The 27,958-nt window shown below is 35.5% G+C and overlaps 3 protein-coding genes, 1 long non-coding RNA gene and 1 other non-coding gene across 11 annotated transcripts in view; 3 read left to right on the forward strand and 2 right to left on the reverse strand.

The window, feature by feature from the left end:
- The first annotated feature begins 67 nt into the window (after positions 1 to 67).
- On the forward strand, positions 68 to 5,685 carry LOC147873025 (uncharacterized). Its single transcript, XR_015536593.1, has 2 exons — positions 68 to 478; positions 2,589 to 5,685. It is a non-coding gene; the product is annotated as an uncharacterized LOC147873025 (long non-coding RNA).
- Positions 599 to 704, forward strand: LOC147873026 (U6 spliceosomal RNA). The gene has a single exon (XR_015536612.1). It is a non-coding gene; the product is annotated as a U6 spliceosomal RNA (small nuclear RNA).
- LOC110839738 (uncharacterized) lies at positions 1,119 to 24,516 on the reverse strand. Of its 2 annotated transcripts, XM_022084218.2 has the most exons (10): positions 24,380 to 24,516; positions 16,936 to 17,009; positions 7,644 to 7,761; positions 6,950 to 7,201; positions 6,580 to 6,707; positions 6,118 to 6,284; positions 5,103 to 5,179; positions 2,799 to 2,846; positions 2,374 to 2,600; positions 1,119 to 1,555 (listed from the first exon to the last, which is right to left on the reverse strand). In XM_022084218.2, exons 3-10 carry the CDS (start codon positions 7,737 to 7,739, stop codon positions 1,318 to 1,320), a joined length of 1,233 nt encoding a protein of 410 aa, XP_021939910.1. In that variant the 5' UTR covers positions 7,740 to 7,761; positions 16,936 to 17,009; positions 24,380 to 24,516; the 3' UTR covers positions 1,119 to 1,317. The 2 variants fall into 2 exon arrangements, with proteins under 2 accessions (XP_021939910.1, XP_021939911.1); XM_022084219.2 differs by lacking the exon at positions 2,799 to 2,846.
- Dsk (Drosulfakinin) lies at positions 12,889 to 16,097 on the forward strand. The gene is made up of 2 exons (XM_022084220.2): positions 12,889 to 13,022; positions 15,351 to 16,097. Exon 2 carries the CDS (start codon positions 15,359 to 15,361, stop codon positions 15,734 to 15,736), a length of 378 nt encoding a protein of 125 aa, XP_021939912.1. The 5' UTR covers positions 12,889 to 13,022; positions 15,351 to 15,358; the 3' UTR covers positions 15,737 to 16,097.
- The window catches only part of GEFmeso (Guanine nucleotide exchange factor in mesoderm), a 152,740-nt gene continuing 144,215 nt past the window's right edge, over positions 19,434 to 27,958 (reverse strand). For all 6 annotated transcript variants that reach the window (XM_087354026.1, XM_087354024.1, XM_087354028.1 and 3 more), the window contains one exon: positions 19,434 to 27,922. In XM_087354026.1, the coding sequence (XP_087210152.1) occupies positions 25,079 to 27,922 (2,844 nt within the window). In that variant the 3' untranslated portion in view covers positions 19,434 to 25,078. The remainder of the gene's footprint in view (positions 27,923 to 27,958) is intronic.

Genomic DNA, 27,958 nt, shown 5'->3' on the forward strand with positions numbered 1-27,958 from the left:
ATAATTGAACTATTGGTATGAGAAATTTAAAAATGCAGTTTTATAATTTCTGCAAAAGCATGGAATTTATTGCCCCAAGCTTTCATGGTGTAATTACAGTTACCGAGTATTTCAAATTAAGAATTGGGCAATGCTATTACTTTGATCATCTGTAGCAATTTATGCGTTGGTGTTTCCAAACCGGTTCCAACCATTGAGGTGATGGTGGATCTAGGCTTGTATTGTGGGAATAACTGTTAGTCAAACTTTTCCACAAGGATGACCTAGACTTTTTAGTATTTATTTGCAATAATTTGTATTGTTAAACTAAACAGAAAAATTACTTTGCAAATTATCCATTTTATTTGACCTATCCCGACTTAAGTATAACTTTGTTGGTTATGTATGGTCTTGAGATATTCTTTTCTACAAAAAGATTTTAAGTGCTAGAACCGGGAGATTAGTTAACATTATCTCGACAGAAGAAATTTGTTGCCATGTAAGGATTATAAAGTTGTTTTTCTTTCTTTATAGTTTGTAGATAGAAGTCTTGGAATATAAGGATGTACCAACTTCTGTGTGTATTATGTGTTTATGTATATAATACCAAGGTAAAGCAACAAATGTTTGGCTGTACATATACGATAATTTAAACCATGTAGAGGATATTAGCATGGCCCTTGTGCAAGGATGAAATGCAAAATCAACATGCAGGATCATTGCCCAAGGTTGACCAATAAAATTTGGGATCTTTCCACATTTTTAAATATATCTATTCACTTCTGAAAGCAAAAGCTTTGCAGAACAAGGTTCTTCATTAATGTAGTTTATTGATTCAATTAATTGGTTCAAACAATGAGAGATACCACAGTTTTGGGCAGTACATGAACACCAACTACGCAGTATGTTGCTTATAAACAGATTTATTGAATGAATACCGAAGTCTTTCAAATATTATGTTGTATGCGCTGTAATTATTGCTTTAATATATATTTAGTTATACTGATCAGATGTTGGAATTAGAAGATGAGACTTGGAAATAAGCTACAAACTATGAAGATGAAATTCCTATCTAAAATAGAGAGAAAATTAAGAATAAACAGTGAAAAATGCACATTCTAGAAATGAAACACGTAAAAGAAATTTTTAATTGGTTAGGGCATATATTGAGAACAGAAGAAAAAAGACTGTCATTAATGATGAAAGTAAAAGTAAATGCGAGATAGAACAATTTTTTGCTATAGTTCCTGTTACATAAATTTTATAATGAAACATTTAGATGTCTGATATGAAATTGCATCCAGTTGCAGATCATACCAGTGATTTAAATCCAAATACTCAAAAAGTATTATCTGTTTCACATTCCTGTTTACCATCTGTGGTCTCGTGGGTACTCTCTTGTGGCAGAATAGATTCTTTCTTGGCCGCAGCACTCCAGTCCACATCTGAACACTTTATGTCAACATCCGTTTGTGTACTGCGTGCCTCACAGACGACTTTCTCAGCATCTGTCTGCATACCCATTTCTTCAGATGCAGGTTTGGCAAGCAGTTCTTTCACTTGTTCCTCCAGAGACCTGAAATAAGAAGCGAATCAATAATGCTGAAATCGGATTTTGCTCGGCTGTTCTGTGTTATTACTGGTCTACATTTATGAAATGAAACTTGATGGTTTAAAAATGTTGATGCCTAAGAATTTTGATGTAACATATTAAATTGTTATGACACCCATTTATGTTCCATGGTTTCCTAAAATGGGGATTGCCTTTTTTGATATTATTTATAATCAAACCATTACATTATATACAGACTGTACCAGTATCAGCTTCTCAATCTGAAGAACTTTATATAAATCCTCAGTTACCGAGATTCTCTATAAAATATCTTCACCACTTACACCCATTCGTGTGATAAAATAAATTGGACCGTCACCCCAGGAGTTACATTTATGTTTCTCAGATACAAATTTTTATACCATCTACCAAGAATTGGAAAGAACTCACAGATGAGCTCATCTGAATATACACCTTCTTCTTCTTCTTCTTCACCTTTTGTGTGTGTGTGTACACCTGAATAGCAGACTTATTTGATCAGATCTTGTTTAACAGAAACGTGAGAATTTTTTTCTCTTTTGACAACTGATTCTCCAGGTCCTTTTGACAACATTATTAAATCCAATATCAGACTTACAGGATCTGATTCATATTTAACTATGTCTTTAATATGTGTTAATTAATTTTTTAATTTCACAGGCTTCGAAGTTAACTTTTATAGTCAGTTCAGCTTTATGTGCGTTGCTAGCATACTGCTAAACTGTCAGCCATGTAGTGAAAGGCCTTTTCCAGTATGATAGAGGTTAATAAATTACTCTAGAACATCCAGATTTTTGACAAACCTGATAGTTCCATAAGCTTCATTTAGACTGCTATTTAGAGCACCGTTTGATGACTGAAGCGCAGAAATATGTTCTGTTTTTTTCTGCAGCTCCTCCGTTGCTTCCTGCACCAATTTCTGTAAGACAGCTTGTGCTTTGAGAGCTTTCTGCAAAGTTTCAGTTAGTTGTGCGCTCCCTTTAGACTCGGCACCAACAAACTCTTTTATCTCCTGCAGGTACTTGGAAGTCTGAAATGATGAACCATCACATGATAGAAGATTATATATTACAAAAAAGTGCCTAAAATTGGACATGGTTCAACTGTGAATCTGTCTTTATCTTATCCTGAGCATAAGAGTGGAAACTGATGTAAAATTAAATAAGTAAAGAGAAACTTAAATGTGAGAATTTAACGTAAAACAGTCAGTTCGTGTTATGTTTTATACCTTTTTTCTATATTGTGCCTCATGGAATTTATCTGAGAAGGAACCATGCTGTAAAAAATGTGAAAATATTACATCTGAATACCAATAAAGTGGATGCAGAATACTTCCAGATGCTGCTGGAAAAACAACAAAGAAAGTTACAGTGGAACCACGGTTCCAGAGAATTTGACGTAAATACGTCTATACGGTAAGGAGTTTATATAGTGGCTTTATTCTAAATATTTTCTTTATACCCGCTTTACAATTGATTAAAGTTTGATTAAGACATTGCTTATTTAACATAAATTAGTTACGCTTAAGATGGGTCTGTGGTAGCTGAAATATGTTATAAAATTTGTACATTTTAGAGTATCAACATATCGTGCAAATACCATATCTATACAAGATTTTGATCTAGTAGTACTACATTGAGGATTTGTCATCAACATTAAGCCAAACGTTTCCTCCATAAATGTGACAAAGCTTTGATTTTCCTCCTCCTTTAAATCAATGTTAAAATCTCCTGTCAATATTATCGGCATTGTATTAGGATTTTCTATGGCCATAATTGAAAACATCTTTGTATAATTTCTCAAATGACTCAAAATAAGTCTCTTACAATCATCAATATATTCCCTTGTATGTTCAGCATTATTTTTTGGGGGAACTTTAGGTTCATTATCTAATACTTCTATTTTTTTACGTTTTCTGTACTGTCTCATATATTCTGCGTTATGGAGTCTTTTAGCTTCAATGTCATCCATCTTGTACATAGTATGACGCAACAAATTAATGCAACAATAGATTTCTTAATAATTTTTATATAAGATAAGTACCTTTGACATTGTAAAACGTTTTTACCAGCACAAAATTATCAAGTCTACGACACACTTCTTCTACAAGCGATTCACAGCTTAGCTCTTTCCACAATAACGAAAGCGGATTGTTGACGGCAGTAACGTAACACAACAATGCCGAGTAAACAGATGACGTTTCCTAGGTAACATAACAATGCATACAAGCTGACCATTGTTGTCAGTCCATATTTACAAATTGTTGATATTTCCTAGGTAACCATCTTACACTTTTTTGCGGAATGACACTGACCCTTCCATATAGACGTATTTACGTCAAAAGAAAAAAGCAAGGGAGAAAGAAAGGAAGCAAGAATAAAGAAAAACTTTGTTCTGTTCAGTATCATTGTCCTGTAAATTTATAATATGAATTTCTGGTTCACAAAAGTAAATACCTAGGATAAATACTGCAACAAATTTATCTAAAATTATGTGTCTTAAAAATTAGTGAAATGGACAAATGTTGAGTTCCACTAGTATAAACAAGTTTTACTGTATAATTATTCCCTGAAGGTTTGTGAGAATGATTGAATCATTACACTGTAATTATGTTGGACGCTGTTTATTGCCGACTTCTTTACTTTGAGCCCTACCAAATATTTGGTTAGACATTGAACTCAGGACCAAGGTTGTGATATTCTGCTGGCTGCTACATACCTCAGGTATGGCGATATAAAAGAATGGAGTGTTGGTGGAATAATGATTTGTAGGGGAAAACAAAATAGTCAGAGATAATTTCTGTTGCACTGTCACTCTGTCCACCTTAAATTCCACATGGACTGCACTGGAATCAAACCTGAATCTTCAGTGAGAAGCTAGTATGTAACCACCTGAGCTAAGACAAAATTTTATTAAGAACTGTCTGCTACTGACTAGTTTTCAAGCATGGCCTCTGAGCAAAGATGATTAATTTCTTGCAGGTCCAAAGTTTACTGAATTACATCCATGAAAAGTACAGCATTCATCATTTGCTGTAGTAGACTACTCATTTGTATGCTTCATACTATTGCTATAAGTCTTATGGAGGCAATGACTAATTCCATGGTGCAAAGTCTTTCTTGAAACACTTACAGTTCCCTGATTTTATGAAACCTAAACATTCATTCCCATGTTTACAGATATCTGTAATTGTATCCTATCGTGAGCCAAATCAACCCAGTCCACACCCTATTTTTCTAACAGCCATGTTGATATTGCCCTCCTATCTATGCCAAAGTATCTTCCTATTAGATTTCCTTACCAAAATTATGTATGTATTTCTCATTCCATCCATGCAGCTACAAGCGTCACCCATCTTAACATCACACTAGAAGGATGCAACTTATTAAACTCCTCATTAAGTAATTTTTCTGCATCTTTTTAATACTCTCTCTCTTTCTGCTCAGCACTTTATTATCAGAATCCTTGATCCAAGTTCATCCCTTGCAGTGAAAGGTCATATCAATGTACGTACTAAATAACACTTTATTACCTCTGGATCATTAGTCATTTCTTTGCATAAATTCACAGGTATTTTCTTCTTTTCCATTTTCAGTCTCCCCACTTCAGCTGTTAGAAATAAACATTTATCAGAACATGACGTCATATTGAAACTGAGATCCAATTCATTAAAATATTATGATCTGAATGGACGAACAAACATACTATATGCATGCCTATATATGTATATATTCACATTTTGAATTTATTGCAGTGGAGCTCACAATAATACAAAACCTGCTAGCAGTTTGTTTCTGAGGGACTCGCATTATTGTTCAAACTTCATGGGACTATGGCAATATTTTTCCTAGAATATGTTGTAAATTACATTTTTGTTTTTCGAGTTGGAAGGAGGTGAAGGTGGTACTGTCAAACTGTTAGTTAATTGGTAACCAGGGTTTCTTTTACGCATAAACAGATTGCAGAAGGTGGAAGAAAACCATTTGGTGATTCTTAATCTGAAAGAATATGTAAGGAAAGAAAGTTATCAATATAGAATATGCAGTAAAATATGTGATACTGTATATAATTGCTGTAATAGAAACAAAGACTCAGCGTGAAAATCTTGAAAGTAATTTCTGTTTGTTTTTATTCTGAATAAGCTTTTATTTTTTTAAAAAAAATTTCAAAAGATTTACTATAGTATCTGGGACTCCAAAACTTCAGTTCCCTTCACATTGTAGACGTTTAACTATTTTGCATCTACAATAATTTCTCTGCTTTATGCATGACAAATTATCATATTATTAATAATTACTCAAAAGCTTTGCATTTTAGACTTAATTTTTCATGGACATTTCTCGCCTATGGGTCACAGTTTGACCAACTTTGATTTATTTTTTAGCTTCTGTTACTTGGTCCCTTCGTATAGTTTGATTTTCCCAGTGGTCATATAATCTACATATAATTGTTTCATGTTCTATTGGAAACCTCTCCTTCATCAAGCCCCTTCATGATTTTCCAAAATGATTTTTGTTTTCATTCGCATGCAAACTCCACAAACAAACCTCTGAGTGCAACCATCTCAGATTCGTATTTCTTCTGCTGTTCTGTAGTCTTTTTCTGGATATCGTGGAAGCGAACATGAGTCTCCTGCAAATTGGTCCCCAGTTGCTGTGCTGCCTCGCATGTTCTCTCGAGTCGTTTGTGATCTTGATCCAGTTTCTCCATTTCACTATAAAAGCAATAAAACATATCAAACTACTATTTTCAAAATATGTGTCTTGTGAATTATGTCAAATGACAAACAAGAAATTTTTAAATCTTTAGACAAAAGCTGCATTGAACTGGCTCAGGTAATGACCCAGTGCCTGGCTACAGTTACATCTAATAAGTTTATGCGTTCCATGAGGTCACAGCCACGTGACTACAAGCTTCTGATGGAAGAATGTTAGTTATTTATGATGGATGATACAAGTTCCTTTAAACTGAATACAGAACTGACTTCTTCAATATAAATCTTTGCTGACCTCTTGACCTCCTCCACAGCAGTCCTTAATTTAGCTTCCAGGCTGAAGCTGTTCTCCTGGAATGCCTGTTGACAGCGTAGCTGTCCCTGCATCTCTTCTACTTGTCGACTCAGCGTCATATTCTCAAACTGCGGCCAACAGAACAATGTCACTTTCACTGTCATCTGATTTATAGAAGTAAAAGTATAAAATAAGCAACTGGCGCCCTATTTTGGGCATAGTCCATTACCTTGCTCTTTAAATTTTAGTTTACTGAAATCTTTTGGTTTTCACTTAGCACTTTAAATTATTAAGTATACTAATCATTTTACAGATCGTAAGGCAATAGAATTTTAAGAACTTTCATTCTTGCTGCCAAATATGAGACTACCTGACTGGTATGAGTCTGGTCCTTAAGGCAGTCTCTCTCACGGACAGCTGTCTCCAGTTCAATTCGCAGTCGGGACAGTTCTCCCGAGCGTGCTACCCGTTCCTCACCATATTGCTGTACTGCCTCCACTGCTGCCTTAAGCTGGAGGCGCATTGTCTGCGAATCACGACACTCAACTTCCAGCATGCGTTCCAGCTCATGCTGTTTCCACAGAGCTCCATCTAGGTTCAGGCGGCACTCTTCCAGCAACCTCTGATGATAAATCGTATTATTAAGCCTACTTTACAGAAAGGTAAGTTTATTGGATCACCATGCCAGCTGTTTGTCTCAGTCTTTCGCTCGGGACTGTGGAACTTGGTGACAAATTTTAAAGAAATGCAGTACAAATATTATACCACTGGACACCACCACAATCTTGTACTTTTCAATTTCCTAAAATTCATGATAACATCATGGTAGATGCACTAACATCACTTAAATTATGTTCATAAAATGATGCATGGTAAAAATTGACGGTTCCGGAGAATCTGACGTAAATACACGAACGCAGAAGTAGCGTGAAGTGCGATGGGCCTTTATTTGTATAAATAAATGTTTGTAGAACCTAAACCATTTGTGATATGCAGTTATACTTTGTATATTTTAAATGTCACCTCTGCCATCTGCAAGATGAATACTATGAATTTTAACATACCCGTTTCATGCTGAGTTCGTGCACTGCTTCCATTAGTCGCATTTCAAATGAGAGAATCTCTGGCTGCGAAAGAATGTCATTTTGTATTTGGTCCATTATTCAGACCGAACTGTGCAGGCTGAAAGAACAACAGCATAGTTTCAATCAAACATAAGAACACGTACTGAAACCGAAATCATTAGAAACTTCCGCCTTCTATTAGATAGTATGTTATCCATAGCAAAACAGAATTATATATTACAACTATTTACTTATTTATTGCTCACATACATACATGTAGTTAATACTTCTGACAGACTTGTATCAAATCAGAAATTCTATCTCTTTCAGGAAAAGAGTTCGTCCTAAAAAGTATGAAGTAAGTGAGAAATGTCGATATTAAATAATATGTAATTTCAAAAGGTGCGAGAAAAAAACAAGATTGGATAGGTGTACTCTTTAGTGATTGTCGCGCCTTGGGCAATTCTTTCACTAATGTGATCTAAGGTCATTGATGCATAAACATGATCAGAGGACATTTTCGTGTAATAGTATGTTCCAGTGAACCAAGGGTTTCCATTGTTTCCCGACAGTGTAATGTGACTTTTCCTCACCTCTGCCAAATCTAGAAATGTTAGAAAGTTTTCTCAGGTCTTCTCAAGCCATTCTGAGGCGGGCATCCACAGGGCAGATCCCATTGTCAACAATTATGTGGTGATAATTAAGATAATGGTCATTAGAATGAACTTACTGTTTAACATATTATTCGGTTCAGAGTAAAAACAAAAGGAAGTGTTCATTTAATGAACTCTCCACTCAAGCATTAAGCATTCGTTTTCGACATAACGAATTTTCTAATGTCGCTAATTTATTCATGGTAATTTTTTGAATTACTTGTTCTGTTTACCAGAACTTTCCTAGACAGTCTCCACCCAATTTGCGCTCAAAGATATAAACATACATAAATCTACATGCTGAAAGATGTAGAAGATAATTTGTTTTTGATGCAGTAGGATTTGAGAAGAGCTCTTTCATCGTTCTCGCAATATTTACAAAAATTTGCATGAATTGCTTTTTATTCCGGATGAAAGGTTTAGGATTTTGACAAGAACAAGGGTAGCCGAGCTTTGATGTGCCTTGGCAATATAATCAGTAAGGCAGAACACATCCAAGCGGGTGTACAGCAATGTGGGGAGCCGTCCGTCCGTCCATCCATCCAAACTTTCACCTATCTATCCAATTACACTGTGACAGGGATTAGTCAAACCCACGCGGATGTATTATCCTGTGATTTATGAAAATGGACTGAAGATAACCACGAAATACTTCAGTCAGAATGGCTGATTCATTGACGCAGACAGAACGCACATTTGACATGTACCACCGGAAAGCCACATCTGTCTCATGCCATTGTGGATTGGATAATATTTCTAGACTGGTTAATAAGGCAATAAGTCCATCGTGATAATTATGTGTGTAGTAAGGAATATACTAGGAACAACCCGTTCTTCAAGTGCCTGAGCACTGCGGGTCTCAACTTTTCGTTGGCTTGATCTATAGACATTTGGTAGGACTCCTTGGACGAGGGATCGGCCCGTCGCAAGGTCTCTACCTGTACACAGGACAGCACAACACAGAAAAACGCGGACAATCATCCATGGCTTGAGTGGGATTCGAACCCACGGTCCCAGCGACTGCGCGGCCACTGCGGACCCCAGTAAGGAATATGTGGACCTTATATGTTAAATAACAGGCATTAACGTTCTTGAAAGAGTATAAATTTCTTAAAGTATAACGTAGAAATTATTTAACCAAAAATTAACAAAATACAGCTAAAAATAAATAGGTCTATATATGAGTAAGTCATACAGCAAACATCTGCGAAATAGCTATAAGTTAGTTCTAGTTAATAAATAAATTTTAATGTTCTCAAATTTGAACATCTGCTAACATTGACAGACCAACTATTAGATAAATGGCAAAATTAAACGACTCACAAAACCATAAAATCTGAGTTACAATTCACGTTTAAAACTTAATGAGAGCTACATTATGAAACACCCGGTTTAGTTCTTTTTGAATCCTTGGATGTAATGGCATATTAAATTCAAGCCACGGCGTCTGTCTTCCAGACGCCTACCACTTAATATATGGCCACATTTTGTAAAAACTCTGAACCACCAATTTTTTTTATGAAAATTCAATTCCGATGACGCCATGTTTAAAGCCCACACTACTTATCCCAATAATAATATTTCATCCGCTTCTTTAACTAAGCCTTTTAGAATTTTCCTTATCGACTTATGGTTGGTGATTAAGTGACCTCGTTGCAAGTGATTTTCTGCAAATCTCATTGTCACCACAGAAAGAAGAAAGACTTTTGCCATTTCTGCTTCGTACTAGGGAGGTAGGAATGGGTTCGTATTTCGACCGGGAGACCGGCTATCCTGACTGAGGATTTTCGTAGTTCTCCTCAGTCTCTCTAGGCAAATGCTGGTCTAGTGTCTTAAAACAAGCCACGACCGTTTCCTTCCACATCCTTCCCAGTTTATTACAGATTAACCTGACTTTAATCGCTACATAACGAACACAGTCTCAAAAGCGCCGTTAGCCCTAAATTTATCAAGAACTAGCCAAATTATACGTAATTTAAAATTATCAGTTTCTCGAGAAAAAAAAACGCAGTCACAAAAAATTGTTCGTAAGTTTGGAGACTTTTATTTGAAACATTTTTCTGGCCAAACCGTTCAAAATCAAAGTCTCCCCACAATTTCTGGTGTGCACCCCTAACAAAAAAAATTGATCTCAATCGGTTGATAATACTGGAGGTGAATTATTACCATTCACGGATTCTACTTCCTCACGCTGCATTCATTTTATTGCGCTTCATGCACATAACTCATTCAACGATTGTGCGCCAACTGACAAAGCCAGCATCCGAGAGTAATAAAAGGTAAGTAGTCAGGAGTGTAAGTTAATATAAGAGGTTGATAAACATCAACCTCTGATTACCTGCAAGATTCGATTACATTTGATTATCTGCAAGGACTCGGTGTTCGGCAGACGCATCTCGTGTAAGAGAACCCAACTTTGTAAATTATTTTAATGACATTAAATTTCAGAAAGTTAAGTTTCGAATGATTTTCAGAAGGAAGTCACAGAAATATCCAAATAAATTAACCCTTTGAATCCAAAACACGTCTAAATAACATAAGAATTAGTCCGTACCGCAAAGAAAACAACTCTTCCCCATCACACAGATGAATTGGTTAATGCTGTTTAAGGAAATAATAGCTATTTACACCAAGAATCATGCAAAACCCATAAATACAAAATGCAGCGTTACTAATTCTTAGAGCAGGTGGTGTGTACGGTTACCACTCGGCTTTATAGGGTTAATCATCATTAACTGTTAATGTTATTTTGCTACGCTGTACTAACTACGGAGGTTAGTAATGCCGAATGCAGTACAGCAAGCTAAACCGGGAAACATAAAATCAAAGAAAGCGGTCGTAACCAATTTTAAGACATTATCATCTGATTAAATCAGAAATAGATAATTACAGGGCGACGAAGGAGACCGTTCTCAGGAAGAGGAGGAGAGGATATATCTCAGATAATAGACAACGTCCAGAGTTAAGAAAAACATAAAGAACCAGCCATTCTCACTAACAATTGGGGAATATTTTAACAATGACATTATTCACCGGCATTTTCTAAAATGTAAATGTCATTGTGTTTACTTCACTGCAACCCCGTTCAGTATTCGACGCGGTCGTCTCGACGCTTAACCTTCTTTAGTGATTCAGTTAAGACAGACGTCCCTGTCACACTGTCACAGTGTCTGTCCATCATATTCGCTCGTGATCTGGTTACATCGAAAGAGTTTGTGCCATGACAAGCTACACTTCTACGCTTCCAAGTCCCTTCCTTTCCTAGTCGCCAACAAATGTCACATGTGGGAAATCAAATGGAAATGAGAAATGCGTACAAAATATTAATCGGAACTCTGAAGAGAAGAGACTACTTCGGAGACATAAGCACACATGTGAAGATAATATTAAAATGGATCTGGAAGAAACAGACTGTCGGGATATTGACTAAATGAAAGAAAATTATCCACCGATCTTTTATTAACACGGCAATGAACCATCAATCGCTTTTCAGGTTTCATGAAAGGTGGGGAATTTTAAGATGACCGTCTTCTGGGATGTAGCGCCGTGTAGTCTGGTAGAAGTAGGCCTATACCGACGTTTCAGATATACTTAATGTCTCGGTCATCAGGGCGACGGAGGCAATTAGCACCTTTGAAACGAATGTATATTTCTACCAAACTACAAGGCGAAACACCCCAGAAGACAGTCATCTTCAAATTACCCATAATCGTCACCTTCAGAACCTGAAACCTCGCCCGACAGGGAATTTCTTTATTAACCAAGAGACTATAAGCTTTTAAAGTACTGTCCTGCATGGAATTTGTACATACAAAACATTTCAAGGAGCTAGGCCTACATATGTTGGTTTTCCCTAGTCCCTCCAGATAAATGCATAAATACTAGCTTAAATTAGGCCAAAGCCGCTTCCTTCCATATCCTTTACATTTATTTATTCATTAATCATGATATTATCCAACGCTATATACTGTAAGGTACCGACATAATCACCAAATAAGTTACAAAGTAAACACGCAACTGACTTTAATACCGGCCCATCTCAGAAAATACAGTTTCAATTTAAAGGAGTAGAAAGTATGGCATCTTCCAGTGACAACACATTCATCCCAAGTTTTGTGAAAATAGACAAAACTAACGACTTGTTCAAGGGCTATTTGAGGTGGGGGAATACACTCAACAACACAGAGAGGTGAGGGGAGGGCATGGTGGTACCATACACTTCAGTTTCCAAATAATAAGTACGTAACTCGCTAAGAATTGCTTCTGTGTAAAAAAAAATAGTTATTTAACAAAGGATTCGTTTCTCTGTTTCACACACGACTATTTTATTTTATCAGGAAATAAAATAAATGAAACAAAAACTAAACAAATGAGACACATCAATTTAGTCCTTCTTCCTTAATTTTAATATTCTCTTGAATTCAGCGAAATAAAGCTGAGGTAGGTTCGGCTAGATTTTGTGTGCATAAAATAGCAAATATAAATCGAATTTTGGTGTTGATTGGCTGAATACTAACCACGCCCCACTCCTGTGTTTTATATTCTAAGCTAGGAGCAGGGGGGAGGCTTGTTGGAGCACAAGAAAGAAGTAACCTCTTGAGACATTGTGACGTCAAATTAATGTTATTCCAAGCAAATAAAAGCTTCCACATTTAAGGAATCAGCAACAGTTGAGGTGCAGACGGTGACCGGGTTGGTAAGGAGGAACATCGGCGCCTATACACAGGTAACTACAAATATTTTCTATAGCCTTTTCAGAACACGTTAAATTTGATCACATAATTTTTATGAAATTTCTTTCCAAAAGGTCTATTACAATGTAAAAAGTGTGTTCCGTTTTGATGTAAATGTAGTAAACGAATATCATATTTGTTAATCCGAGTGCCTTATTGACTTTAATGTTTCATTATTCCGAAAAGTTATTGTTATAAAATTTTGTACTCTTCGTATAGAGACGCAGAGACATACTTCGCTACCCATATTCTTAGATCGGTCCAAATCTGATTCCTCTTCTAGAGCTACAATCATTAAACAGTCTTCAACAATTTAAAATCTAATCCAGTTTCGTTTTAATTATACGACTGATAATCCAATAACATACACATGTAACCCATCACTCTCATAACCATAAATTGCACCTTGGTTTCCACAACGTTGCATTAGCAATAAATATTGTGTCCGTGTATTTCTTTAAATATATGCGTATGAGAAATAATTTTATGATAAAACGAATGTAAAAGTTTAATCTCAAAAGCGTGATAGAAAATAAATCACTTGTAAATAGGGAGTAATGATTTGGCCTGAATTCTTCAACTGCTTAGGACAAGAAGTGGAGGCGGGCTTTTGTAAACAAGATAATAAACATTCGGGTTCCTTAAGGGCGGGACATCTACGGACTACTAAGCAACTAGTAACTTCTCAAGGAGTACTCTGCTTCATGCAATTGTAACAAATTTTTACAAAAAATCTCTTTTAAAAAATCGCTGGAGAGAACAGAAGAAAATAATAGCAGATAAATTTATATAAAAAATACAATTTTTGATAATGAAATATGCATTAAAGTGATTTAGGGTGGGACTTTCTTTGTGGCAGTCATGGGTCCCATTCTGAGTAATTCCTTGATTGCTTGTCTACATAGACTACTACTCATTTCCACGATGTTATGGCAGCAGAACCTAAGTTGAGATGCACGAATAGAAATTGGTATGAAATTACATCATGCATCGACATCAGTACATTTTAAAATATTTTCCTACTACGAACAAGGTTTTTACCTCACATTTAATTAAGCCAATGTATGAAATAAATAACAACTCACCAAAAGGGTTAACTATTAAAATCAATTACAACAGACGGACTGTAGCATAAACCTTATGCTAGCGTATTTGTTATTACAAATGTCATTATCACGGAACAAAGAACATAATACAAGACAGTCTTCGTTATAAGAGACAATGGACAATTGTCAAATGCCGAGTACAATCTTGGCTTGTTGATTCTGAAACAACATTTTTGGTCGTTTGGATTTCGATCACGGGTTTACCAAGTTCCTGAAATAATCGATAGCGTTGTATGTTATTTTACAAAATAAAATATACAAGGAACAATTACTTCATGAACTGCATATGTTTGGCGGCTGATGATGTCTACTGTATTATATGATTTGTAAAATTTAGTAATTTTCTGATCCTTCAACCATCGTCCCTGGGACGCCAATTTTTATTCTTAATCTACGTTCTGCATTTCGTAAAACATGCTTATGATATATCTGCATTTGCCATGCACTAATAACATTTGAACCTACTGCGTAGTTTTCACAGAGCTGAACATGTAGACAAACATGTTAAAAGTAGGCCTAACTACTGAGAGTCCGAAACAAAACTTTCAAAAATAAGCCACTTTACTTCACTCGTCTTTATACTGCACTAAAGAACGGTTAAACGGATTTTCATTACATCTGACACTGCGCAATTTTACTAAATTTTCGAAACAGATTCCAATTTTGGTTCAGATCGGACAACAGTAACGGGCACTTTACATAAAGATCTACATGCATTTCTACGCGCGGAAGTGGCTGGGGAATCCCCAGAATACATTGCTGATTATTACCATGGTTGTCTGGGGAATCCCCAGCCAGCAGAAACCACTGGGGATCCCATGTATGATGACATCATCATCTAGCCAGGCACCCCTTCCGGGCAAAGGTAACTAACCCGAAAACTCTGACATCACTACTGGCATTCACAACGTTCGGAGGTAAAATTATATTCAACTCAGCACAATTGTACAATTTTTAAGTTATTAGTGTTTAATATTACCATATAAAAAGGCAACTGGTCGAAGTTCTAAAATCTTTACAGTTAATGTCGTGAAATATCATTGATAATATACACCTTTTTCTAAATGTTTGAATGTAAAGTCATAATCGCATTATCATTTATTTGCATAATCTGTAAGAGTGAAACAGAGGATGACATTTCATATTCATTGTAAGAAAAACACTACAAATTTTTTACGAAAAATTGAAATGAATGCCATTTTGTTCATGTTGCAGACACTAGAATGACCAGCAGTATGGTAGCAACATTGATATTAACGTTAGGCGTGTATCTCGTTCTACAATATCAGCATCACGCAGCTGTGGATGCTGCCCCATCCAGTTCTGACGTGGTCGCAGCTGGTGGTAGCAACCTGGAAGGACCTGGCCAGAGAGGACGCAGCCGTTCATTTCTCCAGACACCCCCTCGATCACCACAATATATGAGGGCACGGTTGGTGCCCGTGGAACCCGCTGCAGACATTCTGAATGACTTTATAATAGATGATGAAAGCATGGATTTTAATAAGCGACAGTCTGATGATTATGGCCACATGAGGTTTGGTAAACGAGAACAGTTTGACGATTATGGTCATATGAGGTTTGGACGCAGTCTTGATTAATCAATATTATAGTTCCCATAAGTGTTTCTTAAAGAGAAATATAAAAACAAAACTGGCAGAGAATTAAATTAGGATCAGTCTTTAGACTCGAGGCCATTTCGTTATTATTTATAATGTACGTTAAAATACTGTTTTATTATTAAATGTCATATAATATAAGCAATGAAGTTTCGAAACCTTAATTTCTTTCCTAGAAGCAACCATGAATGAAAATTGACCATGTTGTACACTAGATGATCATGTTAATTGTGAAACATTTTCTGTCATACTTTTCAATTATTATACCTATGTTGTTCCAATATCAGACTTCTTTGGTGAGCTACAATAAAATTTAATGAATAAAAATATTTTAAAATGTGTCCTTGATTGTAAGAACATTATCACAATATAGAATACCAAAACCCATGACCTAGAGCAGTGGTATTAAACCTTTTTTGTTCGCGTACCTTTAGATACAATTTCTCTTCAACTTTGTACCTCCAAAGTTGTTGCTGTATAATTCAAATTATACATAGTATATAATCTACATCTAAAATAAATTAAATAAATTACATCCAAAACAACGTATTAAATAATAAGTTTTAAATGAGTGAAAGGATAATCAAGCTATTAAATAACAAATATATTATTGCCTATCATATAAAAATTAATAAAAGAACAAAGGTATTTTAAATAAATAAATCCGTGGCGTAACAGCTCCAGAGAGCCAAAGCCGACTGGCTTGACTGCTGGCCTCACGTTCACATGCCTAAGCAGAGGTGAACGATCATTCAACCAGACAAAGGTATTTTAGCAAAGCAAATTTATATGTTTAAATCCCGCCCAATAGTGTTCCTAAGCATTATGTGGAATAAAATGAAACTAGCCGCCCAGATAAGAATCGCATAAAGGGGAAAGAGAGAAATGGCGCTCCCAAATAGAATGTCCTTACGTCCGGTTCTCCTGTGGCTAACCCTAAATCTGGCCCTGATTATTCAGTACTTATCATAAAATAATATATATTTTTTTAAATTTCACGTACCCCAGGTTGAATACCACTGACCTAGAGGACTTACAATGAGGAAATCTGAAATTACTCCGCCTCTTTCAACCATTCAAACATAACAATCCAAAACACTCACAATGACAGAGTAAATTCAGGTTTTCCTACATAAGATTCATCCTGCATTTCAGGACTTAAGCAAAAATAGTATTCTTACTTTATTTGCAAGGCAATGTAAACGATGAGGTGTCTTCTAAAGGAAACGTCTTCTCAATTTGGAGGTTCCTGAGTCTGGAAACAAAACACACATGAATTAATTAACAAGCAACAGTTTTACTTGTAATTGCTTATTCTGTAACCCTTCATAAAAATTATGGTCACATGGCTTATTTTAACAAAGGCAGTACAATTCAGAGAAGTGTCTAATAATACGTAATATTCCACAACATAATTGTTCCAAATTTGTATCACTCCCCTCTGCAATTATTTACAGATTGATTTTCTTGGATATAAATTGTAATGAAACATGAAAAGTATATTCTGTAAGTACGCTTCCAATGGTATGTAACAAATGACAGGATTTCTCTTGTAAAAACACAGTAAAACATATTCAAACACAATTCAGTTATTATGAAGTTAAATTTAGTAATTATTAACAATATTTCCCAGAATTTAACTTCATTTCACAGTGGTTATGCAGACTAAGACACCATGGACTTTGGCTGCAGAAACAAGGATCTTGAGTATGAATCCTGCTTGGACCATAGTCATTATGTCGTGTCCTAAATTGAATACAACTTGCTATGGGCCAATCTTCCAAAAATTAACACTATTGGGTCATTTTCACTCTCAAAACTAGACAATCCAGACCATGTACATAGATGCGTCAACAGACAACTGCTCTCTGGATTGTAAGTGTCATTGTGATGAGACATTTACTCCTGAAGCTGTCAAAAATTACACCGAAGTTCTGAAAAAATATCGCAAGCAGATCTGGCAAAATTTAAGTTTGCCAATGATGCAGAATCACTGCTGAGCAGAACAACTGCCTGCATAGGAAACCCACATATTTTCATTTCACAATCAAATTTATTACATAATATTAATTGAATATACACATTTCTTTTAGTAAAAAAAAAAGTCAACATTACATAATTTAAGTAGACAGTTTGAGTATAATCATAACATTGACTAAAGGTTATTTGATTGTTGCTACATAAAAGTGGGACAATTATACTGATGACCTAACCTCAAAATAACTTATAAATTAAACTCAAAAAGTGAAATGCATTGCTATTTTAAAATTACATGTGTAATGACAATTTCTGACACAAAGCATTAACACACTATTGTATTGTCTTCATATTATTGGCAGTCTATTTTCTTTGATTATATGACTGGAAACCTGCAGTCTGTGGTCCTTATGCATTCTTTGTACTTCAGCGATATGAATGCTACTACGCTGTTCTAAATAACTTTAAAAAAGCCATTAACAGTGTGAAGTACAATCTTGGATGTAAAGTTATAAAACTTACTTTCAATAACATCAGGATGTTCTAAATCTTTTTAATAAAATTTTAAGTCTCTAAAAGGTTTAGGTATTTATAATTTGGCCAAATTACTTAGTTTCCATTATTATCATCACTTGTTTACACATGGTGATACAATCAAACACTAATCAAGTAAATTTTTTATTTGTTGCAATTATAAATATATTACTTTTCAAAGTGAAGTACTTAAAAATAAGTTAAGAGTAGATGTTTTCTATATTCGGTTTTTCAGACATTACTTGAAAGTTTTGCACCACTGTGATGTTCTTAACTGTCAACTTACAAATAATATTTCACACAGAATTTATGGTACATTCATGAACTGCTAGAATACAAAATTTCAAAAGCCTGGACCAATGCTTCATAACTTATCACCATCAAACCAATAGCAAATATTTTTTTTTTGTGGATTCATGTTGTTTTATCTTCACCCCCCTCCCCCCTCAAAGAATGTAATACCGCCACTGCAAACTGACTGTATCAAAATGCAATTAAATGATGCTGTCACTTAACTATAACTGTGGGCAGTAATGATCAGTTGACAGAAGTAAACACAAAATCAAACCTGTACCTAATTCCAAACCCAAATCTGAATCAAACTAGTTCACAACAAACATTTGACAAAAATATAGTATCGGAGGCCATTTTCCCTCCCCTTCCTCTCCACAGCACACTCAATTTGATCTACAGTATGCAGTCATGTGAATGCCATAACATTAAAAGCTGACATAAAATGTTTTACATTTTAGAAGTGTTTACAGAACAGAAAATACAACCAACGAATCACCGCTAAATTATGCCAACATAGTTTCCAATTTGCTCTAAGATAAGATGAAATCTGTAGCAGAATATTCCTGCCACTTGATTTGATTTTATGCTACAAATTCTGTAATAGATAAGGTTCTCTTAGATGAGAATAATTTTCAGACATTTTACCCCAGTATTTTGAAATCGTACATGGCAGTGGTTGCCGTCACATAAAATCAAGACAAAATGTAACATAGTCGTGGAAAAAATTATAAAACAAGAACAAAAAATCAACTCCCATTTTCACTAATGCATGCCTTTGAGACAAATGTAAAAAATGTTGCATTCAAGTCTGTGAAGAAAAATGGGTATGTCATTGGGGATGGTGAGGATTGTAACAGGTAACAAGAAGCTCATGGCCTTTGATACAACACTTTAGTCAAACACTTACTACACTGTTTCAACCAACATACACACAATGTTGTTTTCAAACTCAGTAATCCCTTCTAAACCATTCAGGATTGCTTATATAAAAATGCTCATACTGATTTTAACATTTTGCACACACCACAGATTCAACACATTTGGCATAAATTATCAGTAATTCAAAACTTTATATGAAACATTAACATTAGAAGGGAATCTGATATGTAGCCTATGTTCAATCCATAATTTTGCTATGATACAGTTGTCCTATGAATGACTGGCTCACAATTGCACTTAATGTAAACAAAAGTAATAAAACATGTAGTTTGTCTGCAGATACTAATGTCATGCTTAACTTAATACTGTTAACATTATTACCTATTAAATATCTTAAGAAACATGTCACATAATTTAATTCGTTACAGATTCCATAACACTGTCAATTCATGAACTGTTATTTTGCATCGTGAAAAAGAAAAATATATTTCCTCATATGTACTTCATGTCTTCCACTCTTACATGGGAAAGAAAGACATTAATAAACAAATTTATCAAAATCTAAAAGGGATGGTAGCATGAGGATGAACCAGAAAGACATTGCAATCATCACTGTTCGGTGACAATCATTCCTCTCTGTTGTTTGTACACACATGTCAAAATACAATTTTATACAATCTGCAACAGATGATCACTGATTACGAACATGAACGAGATGTTTCATAAGCAAATTCAGCTGCCGTTTCTCATCCAAGTCTCCTGATTCACTGCTAGATGGCTCTGGCAGTTAAATCAGAACTGAGTAGAAATTGTGCAGTCAGTGGGCTGGTCACTCACTACTCATAAATGCACACTTCAAGACCACGAAACCTCACAGGAAGCCAAAGTTCACAGTGGACTGTAGTGATTTAGAAGAAGAAGACAAAAAAATGATGAAAAACTGACCGACTGAACTAGAAATACCCAAGAATGGTACCATTACTTTTTAAGTAAACAGAAACAATGGGCTTGAAAATAAACCATACATTCATACAAATCATCTCCACAAGTCTTACAGGAAAAGTTTAGGAATGTAAAAACAGAAATGGACAGGTCTATACATGGTAAGATTCTGGACAAATTCTTATGCTATGTACAGACATAATAGGTTATATATACATGCTACTGAAAACTGCAAAGATTTTAGCAGCAACATAACGGTAGTAAAATATCCTATGTACAAAACTGTGGTGAATAAACATAGTACAAAACCTTCCAATCATGTGGTGACTAAAGATCCACAAGTCTTACCTCAGTAAGTACAGAACATATGAAGCTATTACAAGCACGTTTCACAAAAGTGCAGTAATTAGTAAACTCCATTGTAACAGAAATGCCAGTAATTATGATCAAGATGCAACCATTCTGCAGCTACAATGTAAAATGACATCCCTGAGTTGAGTCTGTTAATGTTTTGATGCAAATTACAAGGACCTGGTATTGTCTAAAAGTTACTTCAGTCTCGTACATACGAAGTTTAAAATAATTACCAAATTATACATTCCTCTGTATATTTTAATAATTTCACAAGTCATGTATTATTGTTGTTGTCATCATTGTTGTTACACTATACAAATAAATTACAACTCCTCACAAAATAATTTTGAAAAGAAAATAGTTACTGATAAATGTATGCTTATTTATCTGGAAATACAAGTGACAAACTTTAAATGTTTTGTTATAGAAACAAACCACTTCACTAACACAAAAATACACATTTTCATATGGGATTATACCTTGCTTGTTAGAGAGGCATTGATATCCTTAAAACTTGATGGATTTATAAAACTACTAAATACCAGTAATAATCAATAATCCATGGCATAACAGCCCTCTGTGTAATTAAAACCCTGGACACCATATTTATTTACATATTTCACTAGGGTATGGTTGAAAGAATTGGGCTTTCTACCTTTACAAGGCCATGAATGTGTTGGTAGAAGTAAACATGGAAAAAGGTAAGATAACCTCTGTGTTAAGCACCATGTCATAAAGGCATATAAACACATTCTAGACCAGTGGTATTCAACATTTTTTATTGGCGTACCCCCAGATATAATTTCTCTTCAACTTTGTTGGTGTATAATTCAAGTTATACATAGTATATAATCTCCCAAATCGAATGTCCTTACGTCCGGTTCTCCTGTGGCTAACCCTAAATCTGGCCCTGATTATTCAGTGTTTATCATAATTTTTTTTTTAAATTTCACGTACCCCTTAAGATGTCTTCGCGTACCCCAGGTTGAATACCACTGTTCTAGACAACACACTAGATGGAACTGTTTGTTTAACTTCCTGCTTTGACTATTTTATCCTCTGTGCTACCCACTGGAGAGAGCTAGTGCACTTCAGCTCAGGTTTCAATTTGATGGCAAAGAGAAAAAGTCCCTGTACCTCCCAGAATAATATCTTGGCATTAATAATAATTAAAAGTCATACATTCTACTATTACATTTTTTTTCCTTTTAATTTGTTTGCAATTTCATAACAATTACCATTACAGTATGTGAAACATTGTCTAAGAACCCATTTTTATGAGCACAACAACCTAATGTAATCTTAATTACTTTAAAATTCTTAGAATAATATAAAATAACAATTTTGTACAAACTTCCAATTATGCCTTTAACACAATTACTCCGGTCCTGAAATATTTCCCAGATATCCCCTCTGAAAATGCATGCCTTCTCAGAGAAAATATTAAATGCATGTAATACATTTGTACTTCGATGAAACAAACTGCAAATAATAATTAATTAGTTACATAAAATACAATTTTAAATAACTGCCCTTAATGTGAATTAAACTAAAGGTTTCGCTCCTAACAATTTACACTGGTTATACTGACACATCTACAAAGTAACAATACCCTGTACTCTTTAGACATGCATTTCTCATATTGAGGTCTAAATGTGATTTTTAGGTTTCAGTTGTTTGATGTTGAACAGTTTGCTGTATTTTGTTCTTTTTAAGTGTTGAATGACCTGAGTGAAATGTACGATTCTAAAACTGTGTCATCTTTACAGTAAATTTCAAGTAAGTGTGAGAGTTTTAATAATTTGGTATGCAAAATTATTTCATATGATGTAATTTTAAACAATAACTATAGGTATGACCTGTTGCACACAAGACAAAATATCAGTAACAGCCACACATAAATAATAACTCACTTGAGATAAAGTCACCCCCCTTTACTATAAACAGGATGATGTTACAGAGTCCTGCATCCCACAGATATGCTTCCATTCAATCACAATGTCTGATACCCTACAGACTAGATGCAAGCTTGTAGGGTGGTAAGTGCAAAGGTGAATCTGCATGTGCAGTGAATATTCTAATTGGAAAACATCAAGCCCTTCTTGCTTGCTTCCTTGGCTATTCATACGTACCTATCAATCATTAGCATGATATTGTTCAATGCAGTATTGTCATGGTTTAGCATTCTGTAGATTGTTCTATTCTTTTCAGTAGTTCACATGGAACTGACATTCTTCAGCTCTCTGTCCTATTCTTCAGGCCACAACCAATAATTTTTATCACTGACAGTATGTACATACCCTGTGTGTCCATTCGAGTCACACAGATTGTACAAAATCTACTGATGTTTTCACTCGGCATACACCGATTTCATAATTTCAAGATTGTATAATAAGCCTAATTGGTAGCATTTAACATAGAACACATGGATGCAATTTTACAACCAATTTAAGGCTTTTTGTTGTAAAGAAATTTTCCACTTCTTTATAAAATAATTTGCATTTGATGATAAATACCAACTGAACTTCAGACATCTAAATATAATGCATTCACTACAGGAGTACAAGTAAGGTGCAAAACATGTGATATGGGACTTTTGTACTGGTGTTTTGAAGCTTGTCATATCAAATACAAGGCCAGATGTCAGATGGTGGTGGGAGGCTTCAAAATCAGAAAATAAATAGGTATTTAACAGAAATTTATATTTACTTTGCCTTTTGTTACCCAAAGTGAAATGCATTAGTACTGAATCCCTATGTGAGTCAGTATATGTTTTGTAGGCAAGCAGGATCTACAATTTAGAAGACCAAAATGTGGCTGTGATTAACCAAGGTCAGTGCCCTACCATCACCAACTGAACTTCACTTCCTGTAAACTCTTAATTTGTGAAGCCACTGTATCAACTGAACACAAAACCTTGCAAAAGTATAGGAAACATTCCTTGAATGTTGTCGGAATCATTCACTGAGCAACTATGGACTAAAAATAATTTTTTAAGCTACTGTTTCTAATGATACTAATACTATAACTTTTGCTGAACTATTAGTAAATTAAAAATAAAGATTTAACAGTGTTACTTTATTTGTAATAACACTATACAAAAATTTTATTTGGCATTCATGTCAGAACATAATTTAAACATTTTACAAAAGAAAAGCCAGAAGTATATTGTAAAGTTATATTTATCACAAATAGAATATATAATATTTGAATTATAAATAAATTCACCATGTTGCATTGTAACAAATGCAATATTGTGTCTGTACTTAATGTGTTTTGTGATAACATCCAATAGTATATTTAGATTGTTTCAGGTTAAGAATGACTGCAGTCATGTTTTAGGTTAAGAGAGACCACTAATCACATGAAAATTTCTAGTGGTTTGCAAATAAAATTAATACTTTTAATAGGACTGTTACATGTACAATTTTAAATGACTGATATCTACTTTCCTTGATAAATATATACCTGAAGAGATGGTCTTAATTTTTATACACTTACACCAAGGTACAGCAACATGGCAGAATGCATATTTATAAATAGTGTAAACCAAACTGCCACACTTTATTAAAAAATATGTAGCATGCAATTGTATTTTATTGCTGTCTTAATCATCAACTATAGAACACGACTAGTTCTGCTTACCTTAATGTGTGACAGTCAGTTTTAATCACAGCTACTTGCAAACTGCCACAGTATTCTTTGACTGTTTAACTTGATAAAATTTAAAACTCTGTCCTAAAATGTAAGTTTTAAAAGGTGTTGCCTACTCTAAGATGTTTCATAGAGCATGTAACAACATTCATATAACTAGCTTCTTGGATATAAAATGTAAGGGTTTCAAAACACTACATGGTATGGAGGCAACATTTTATTGTTCCATTTACTTTCTTCCATATCAGTGATTGGAAGTTTAATTATTGTCACAGATATTCAATTTCTCAGTGTAAGCAAGGAAATAATCTTCTTGCCATCAACAAATTATTCTCAGTCTTTCTTAAACTTAATAAGTTGTTACATACTCAATCTAATTGTTCATTTTCTCTTCTTATTTTGTGCTTCTATAAAACTTGATTTAATCTTACTGTTGCCAACTACAGCAGTATAATTATCCTTACTTTTTATTAAAAAAAGTTTAATATATAAACAAACGAAAAATGGAACACAATTATAACCTATAATACATCACATATAAACAATAATTTGAAACAACCAAATAGGTTCAAATTATCATCAGTTTCATAAACTGAGCCCTATACTAGGTTTTGAAAAAGGAAAATATGTACAGTTAAAACTTGGAATTTTATGACTGCCTGAATTTTGAAGAAATTCAACCAGGAATTCTTATTGACACTGATCTCTTTGCCGTAGATCTTCATTGGGACTCCCTTGTAACTTGCCTATTACATGTTTGACCCATCCCCTAGGAGTGCCATTTTCCTCTGATCCTTCAGCAAAATCATATGAGTCCTTACAAGGGCTAATTTCAATGACAGTAGAGGCAGTGGAATGTTGGGAACTAGTGTCACATTCATCATCACGAGACAAGGAGTTACCACTTGCCTTCCACAGCTCCAGCTCTCGGCGACGATCATGGATAGATTTACTGATACCCTCAAGATTACGCACCAGATGATCTTCTTTCTGGTACCTACAGTTCTCTTCTAAACTCTTTACCTTCTCAAAAATACCTGGTTTAGATCCTGATACTTGGACTATGGGTTTGCTCTTCAGTATATCTGGCTTCGCAGGGACCGGTGGTGGAATTTTATGGTTTTTAGTAGGCCTAGGTGGTAGGACCTTGTCATCATTTGCATTAACTGTGCTGAAGTCTTTAGAGGCGAGAGGAGAATCTGTCAGTTCTTCATGATCACTGAATACTGCAGAATCTCTGAACATTTCATTTTCCAGAAACGGCTCTATAGCTTCAAAGGAACGTTCATAAAAGCTATCAGCAGAGCCATCACTCAGATTAACATCATCAGTCTTCTCCTGAACAGATTCATGGGGATCATTATAAGGTGCAACGGTACTGGAAGAAACAGAGATTGGGATAGATATATCTAAACTTCCACTGAAACCAGAGGTTTTTTCCCCTTCACTAGAAGAGGCTGTGAAGTTGGATGAAACTGAAAGGACAGAGTCAGGTCGCATATCTGATGTTTTGTGTGTGGATTCAGGGGGTGGTGCGATGTTTGGGTATAGCTGTCGTGGATTTGCATATTCTGAGGAGCAATGAGCAATGCGAGCTCCAAGACTTGAACTTCCTTGCTTGTAAATGGGCAATGCAGGAGCAGACATAGTCTGTACAGGTGACGGAGTTCGATGTTGGACCACGTCATAGTATTCTTCCGTAGAATCCTCACCCATGATGTTGCGTATTCGTTGTTTCAAGGTCTTACTATACTGCCTTGCCAGGGCATACACCAGTCTACTTGCTCGTCGCTCTCTCTGAAGAAGCCGTTCTTGTTCCACCTCACCATCATTTGACTCTAAAGTCTCGGAACTCATTCTCATCCCAGCAAGCTTGTTACTCACACTTGAGATCACATGTTTGAGAGATGCTTTTGAAACACTCGGCCTGTAGATCTTATATTCAGGATGGACATTTAATTCATTAAGACTTGTATTTGGAGTTGCTGTATAGTCTGTCATACTGTCATCTTCAGTTGTGTCTCCTGCATTTAGAGGGAATCTGTGCCTGACATGACATGTATCACTCTGTTCTATGTAACGCTCAATATCTTCAAAATTGATCTCTGGTGGCTTGTCTGATGCTATTGTAAAAGGCCTGTCAGAACATGAACGTCCATCACGGGTTAATAACCGAGGCCTATAAGATCCTCCCTTGCAGCTTGCTTCATGTGGTAGAGAGTGAGCATCATGGCTTAGCTGAAAACTACGTGGCAGAGATCCTGATTTCTTATTAGGAGTGGCTAAATGTTCACCCTGTTGTTTCAACCACACAGCTGGCAGAGTGGGAATATTTGCGGCATCCAGAGACACTTGAGACATGGAAGGTGGGAGGCACTGCCGTTGCTGTCTGGAATCATCTTCTCCTTGACAGGAGAAAGATCGGGTACGACGAAGTTTCATTAACATTTCCTCAGTGTCGCCATCTGTTCTCCCTTCTTCTGTCTCTGCCAGACATCTGATTTCCTCCTGCTGTCTACGTACACTTTCCCAGATATGCTGAAGGTTGTCATAGTTCCCAAAATTATCTCGAGTCTTATCCCAATCTAAACTACATTGTCCCTCCTCCCTGTCACTCTTTTCGTCAACTAAATCTGAGTGACAATGCAGCCACTCTTGTTTATTGATTACATCTGCAGCTCTACTTGAATAAATATTCACAGAACATCCTCGAAGAGGATCCACAGTTTCCACACTCACATCCTCTTCCTTTTTAAACTTATTATTAGATAAACATTGAGATCTATTTATACCTTCATCTTCTCTATGGCACATTAAAGTTACATACTCAGATTCTAGTGGGGCCGATTCGTGTTGGTGGGTCTTGGATGCAATAGATTTCTGCTCATTGCGCAATGCTCTCATATGGGCATATCTGTGCGCTCGATAGCTCTGTCCTGATACAACCCCCACTCTAGATGGTGCTACAATTGAGGCAGTCATACTCAGGGTTTCATATATACCATCTTCATCATCATTCTCGGTATCTGTCGTCTCATCTCGATTTCCACCACCAGCAGACGAAGTACTATTACCAAAGTTTGTAAGACGATGCCGCAAGTTAACGTGCCGCTGCTGTTTCTTTAAGATTTTCTGGAACTCCTGATTTTGCATAAGCAGCTGGCTTACAATTTCTTCCAATGTTTTTGCTTGTCCCTCATTGCACTCCTCTCTCTCCTCACGGCCATCATCACATTTCACATCACTACCAGTCACTATCTTGTCACCACACTCACTATCAATACTGTCATCAGCAGTCACCCCACATTTGTTATCATGCAAATGGGTGGAATCAGTTTCAATGCATGAACTATCTCTCCTTCCCCCTGTGCTACCGTCCTCATGCAAGCTATTCAAGCTATTCTGAAATTCTGACTGCACATCCTGTTTTTCTATAGTTGCTGCAACAGTGAGTTTTGGGGACTTTTTACTGCTGGAGGTCCCAGCTAAGTAGCATCCTGGCTCAGACTTACGTCTCCAGCTTCCAAATCGATCCTGAAAAGAAGACGTTCTGTAATGCATTTCAAATTA

The sequence above is a fragment of the Zootermopsis nevadensis genome, unplaced genomic scaffold, assembly GCF_977971745.1.
Source record: "Zootermopsis nevadensis isolate Lab colony 2312 unplaced genomic scaffold, Znev_1.0 Znev_ptg000022l, whole genome shotgun sequence".
NCBI classification, from domain to species: domain Eukaryota; kingdom Metazoa; phylum Arthropoda; class Insecta; order Blattodea; family Termopsidae; genus Zootermopsis; species Zootermopsis nevadensis.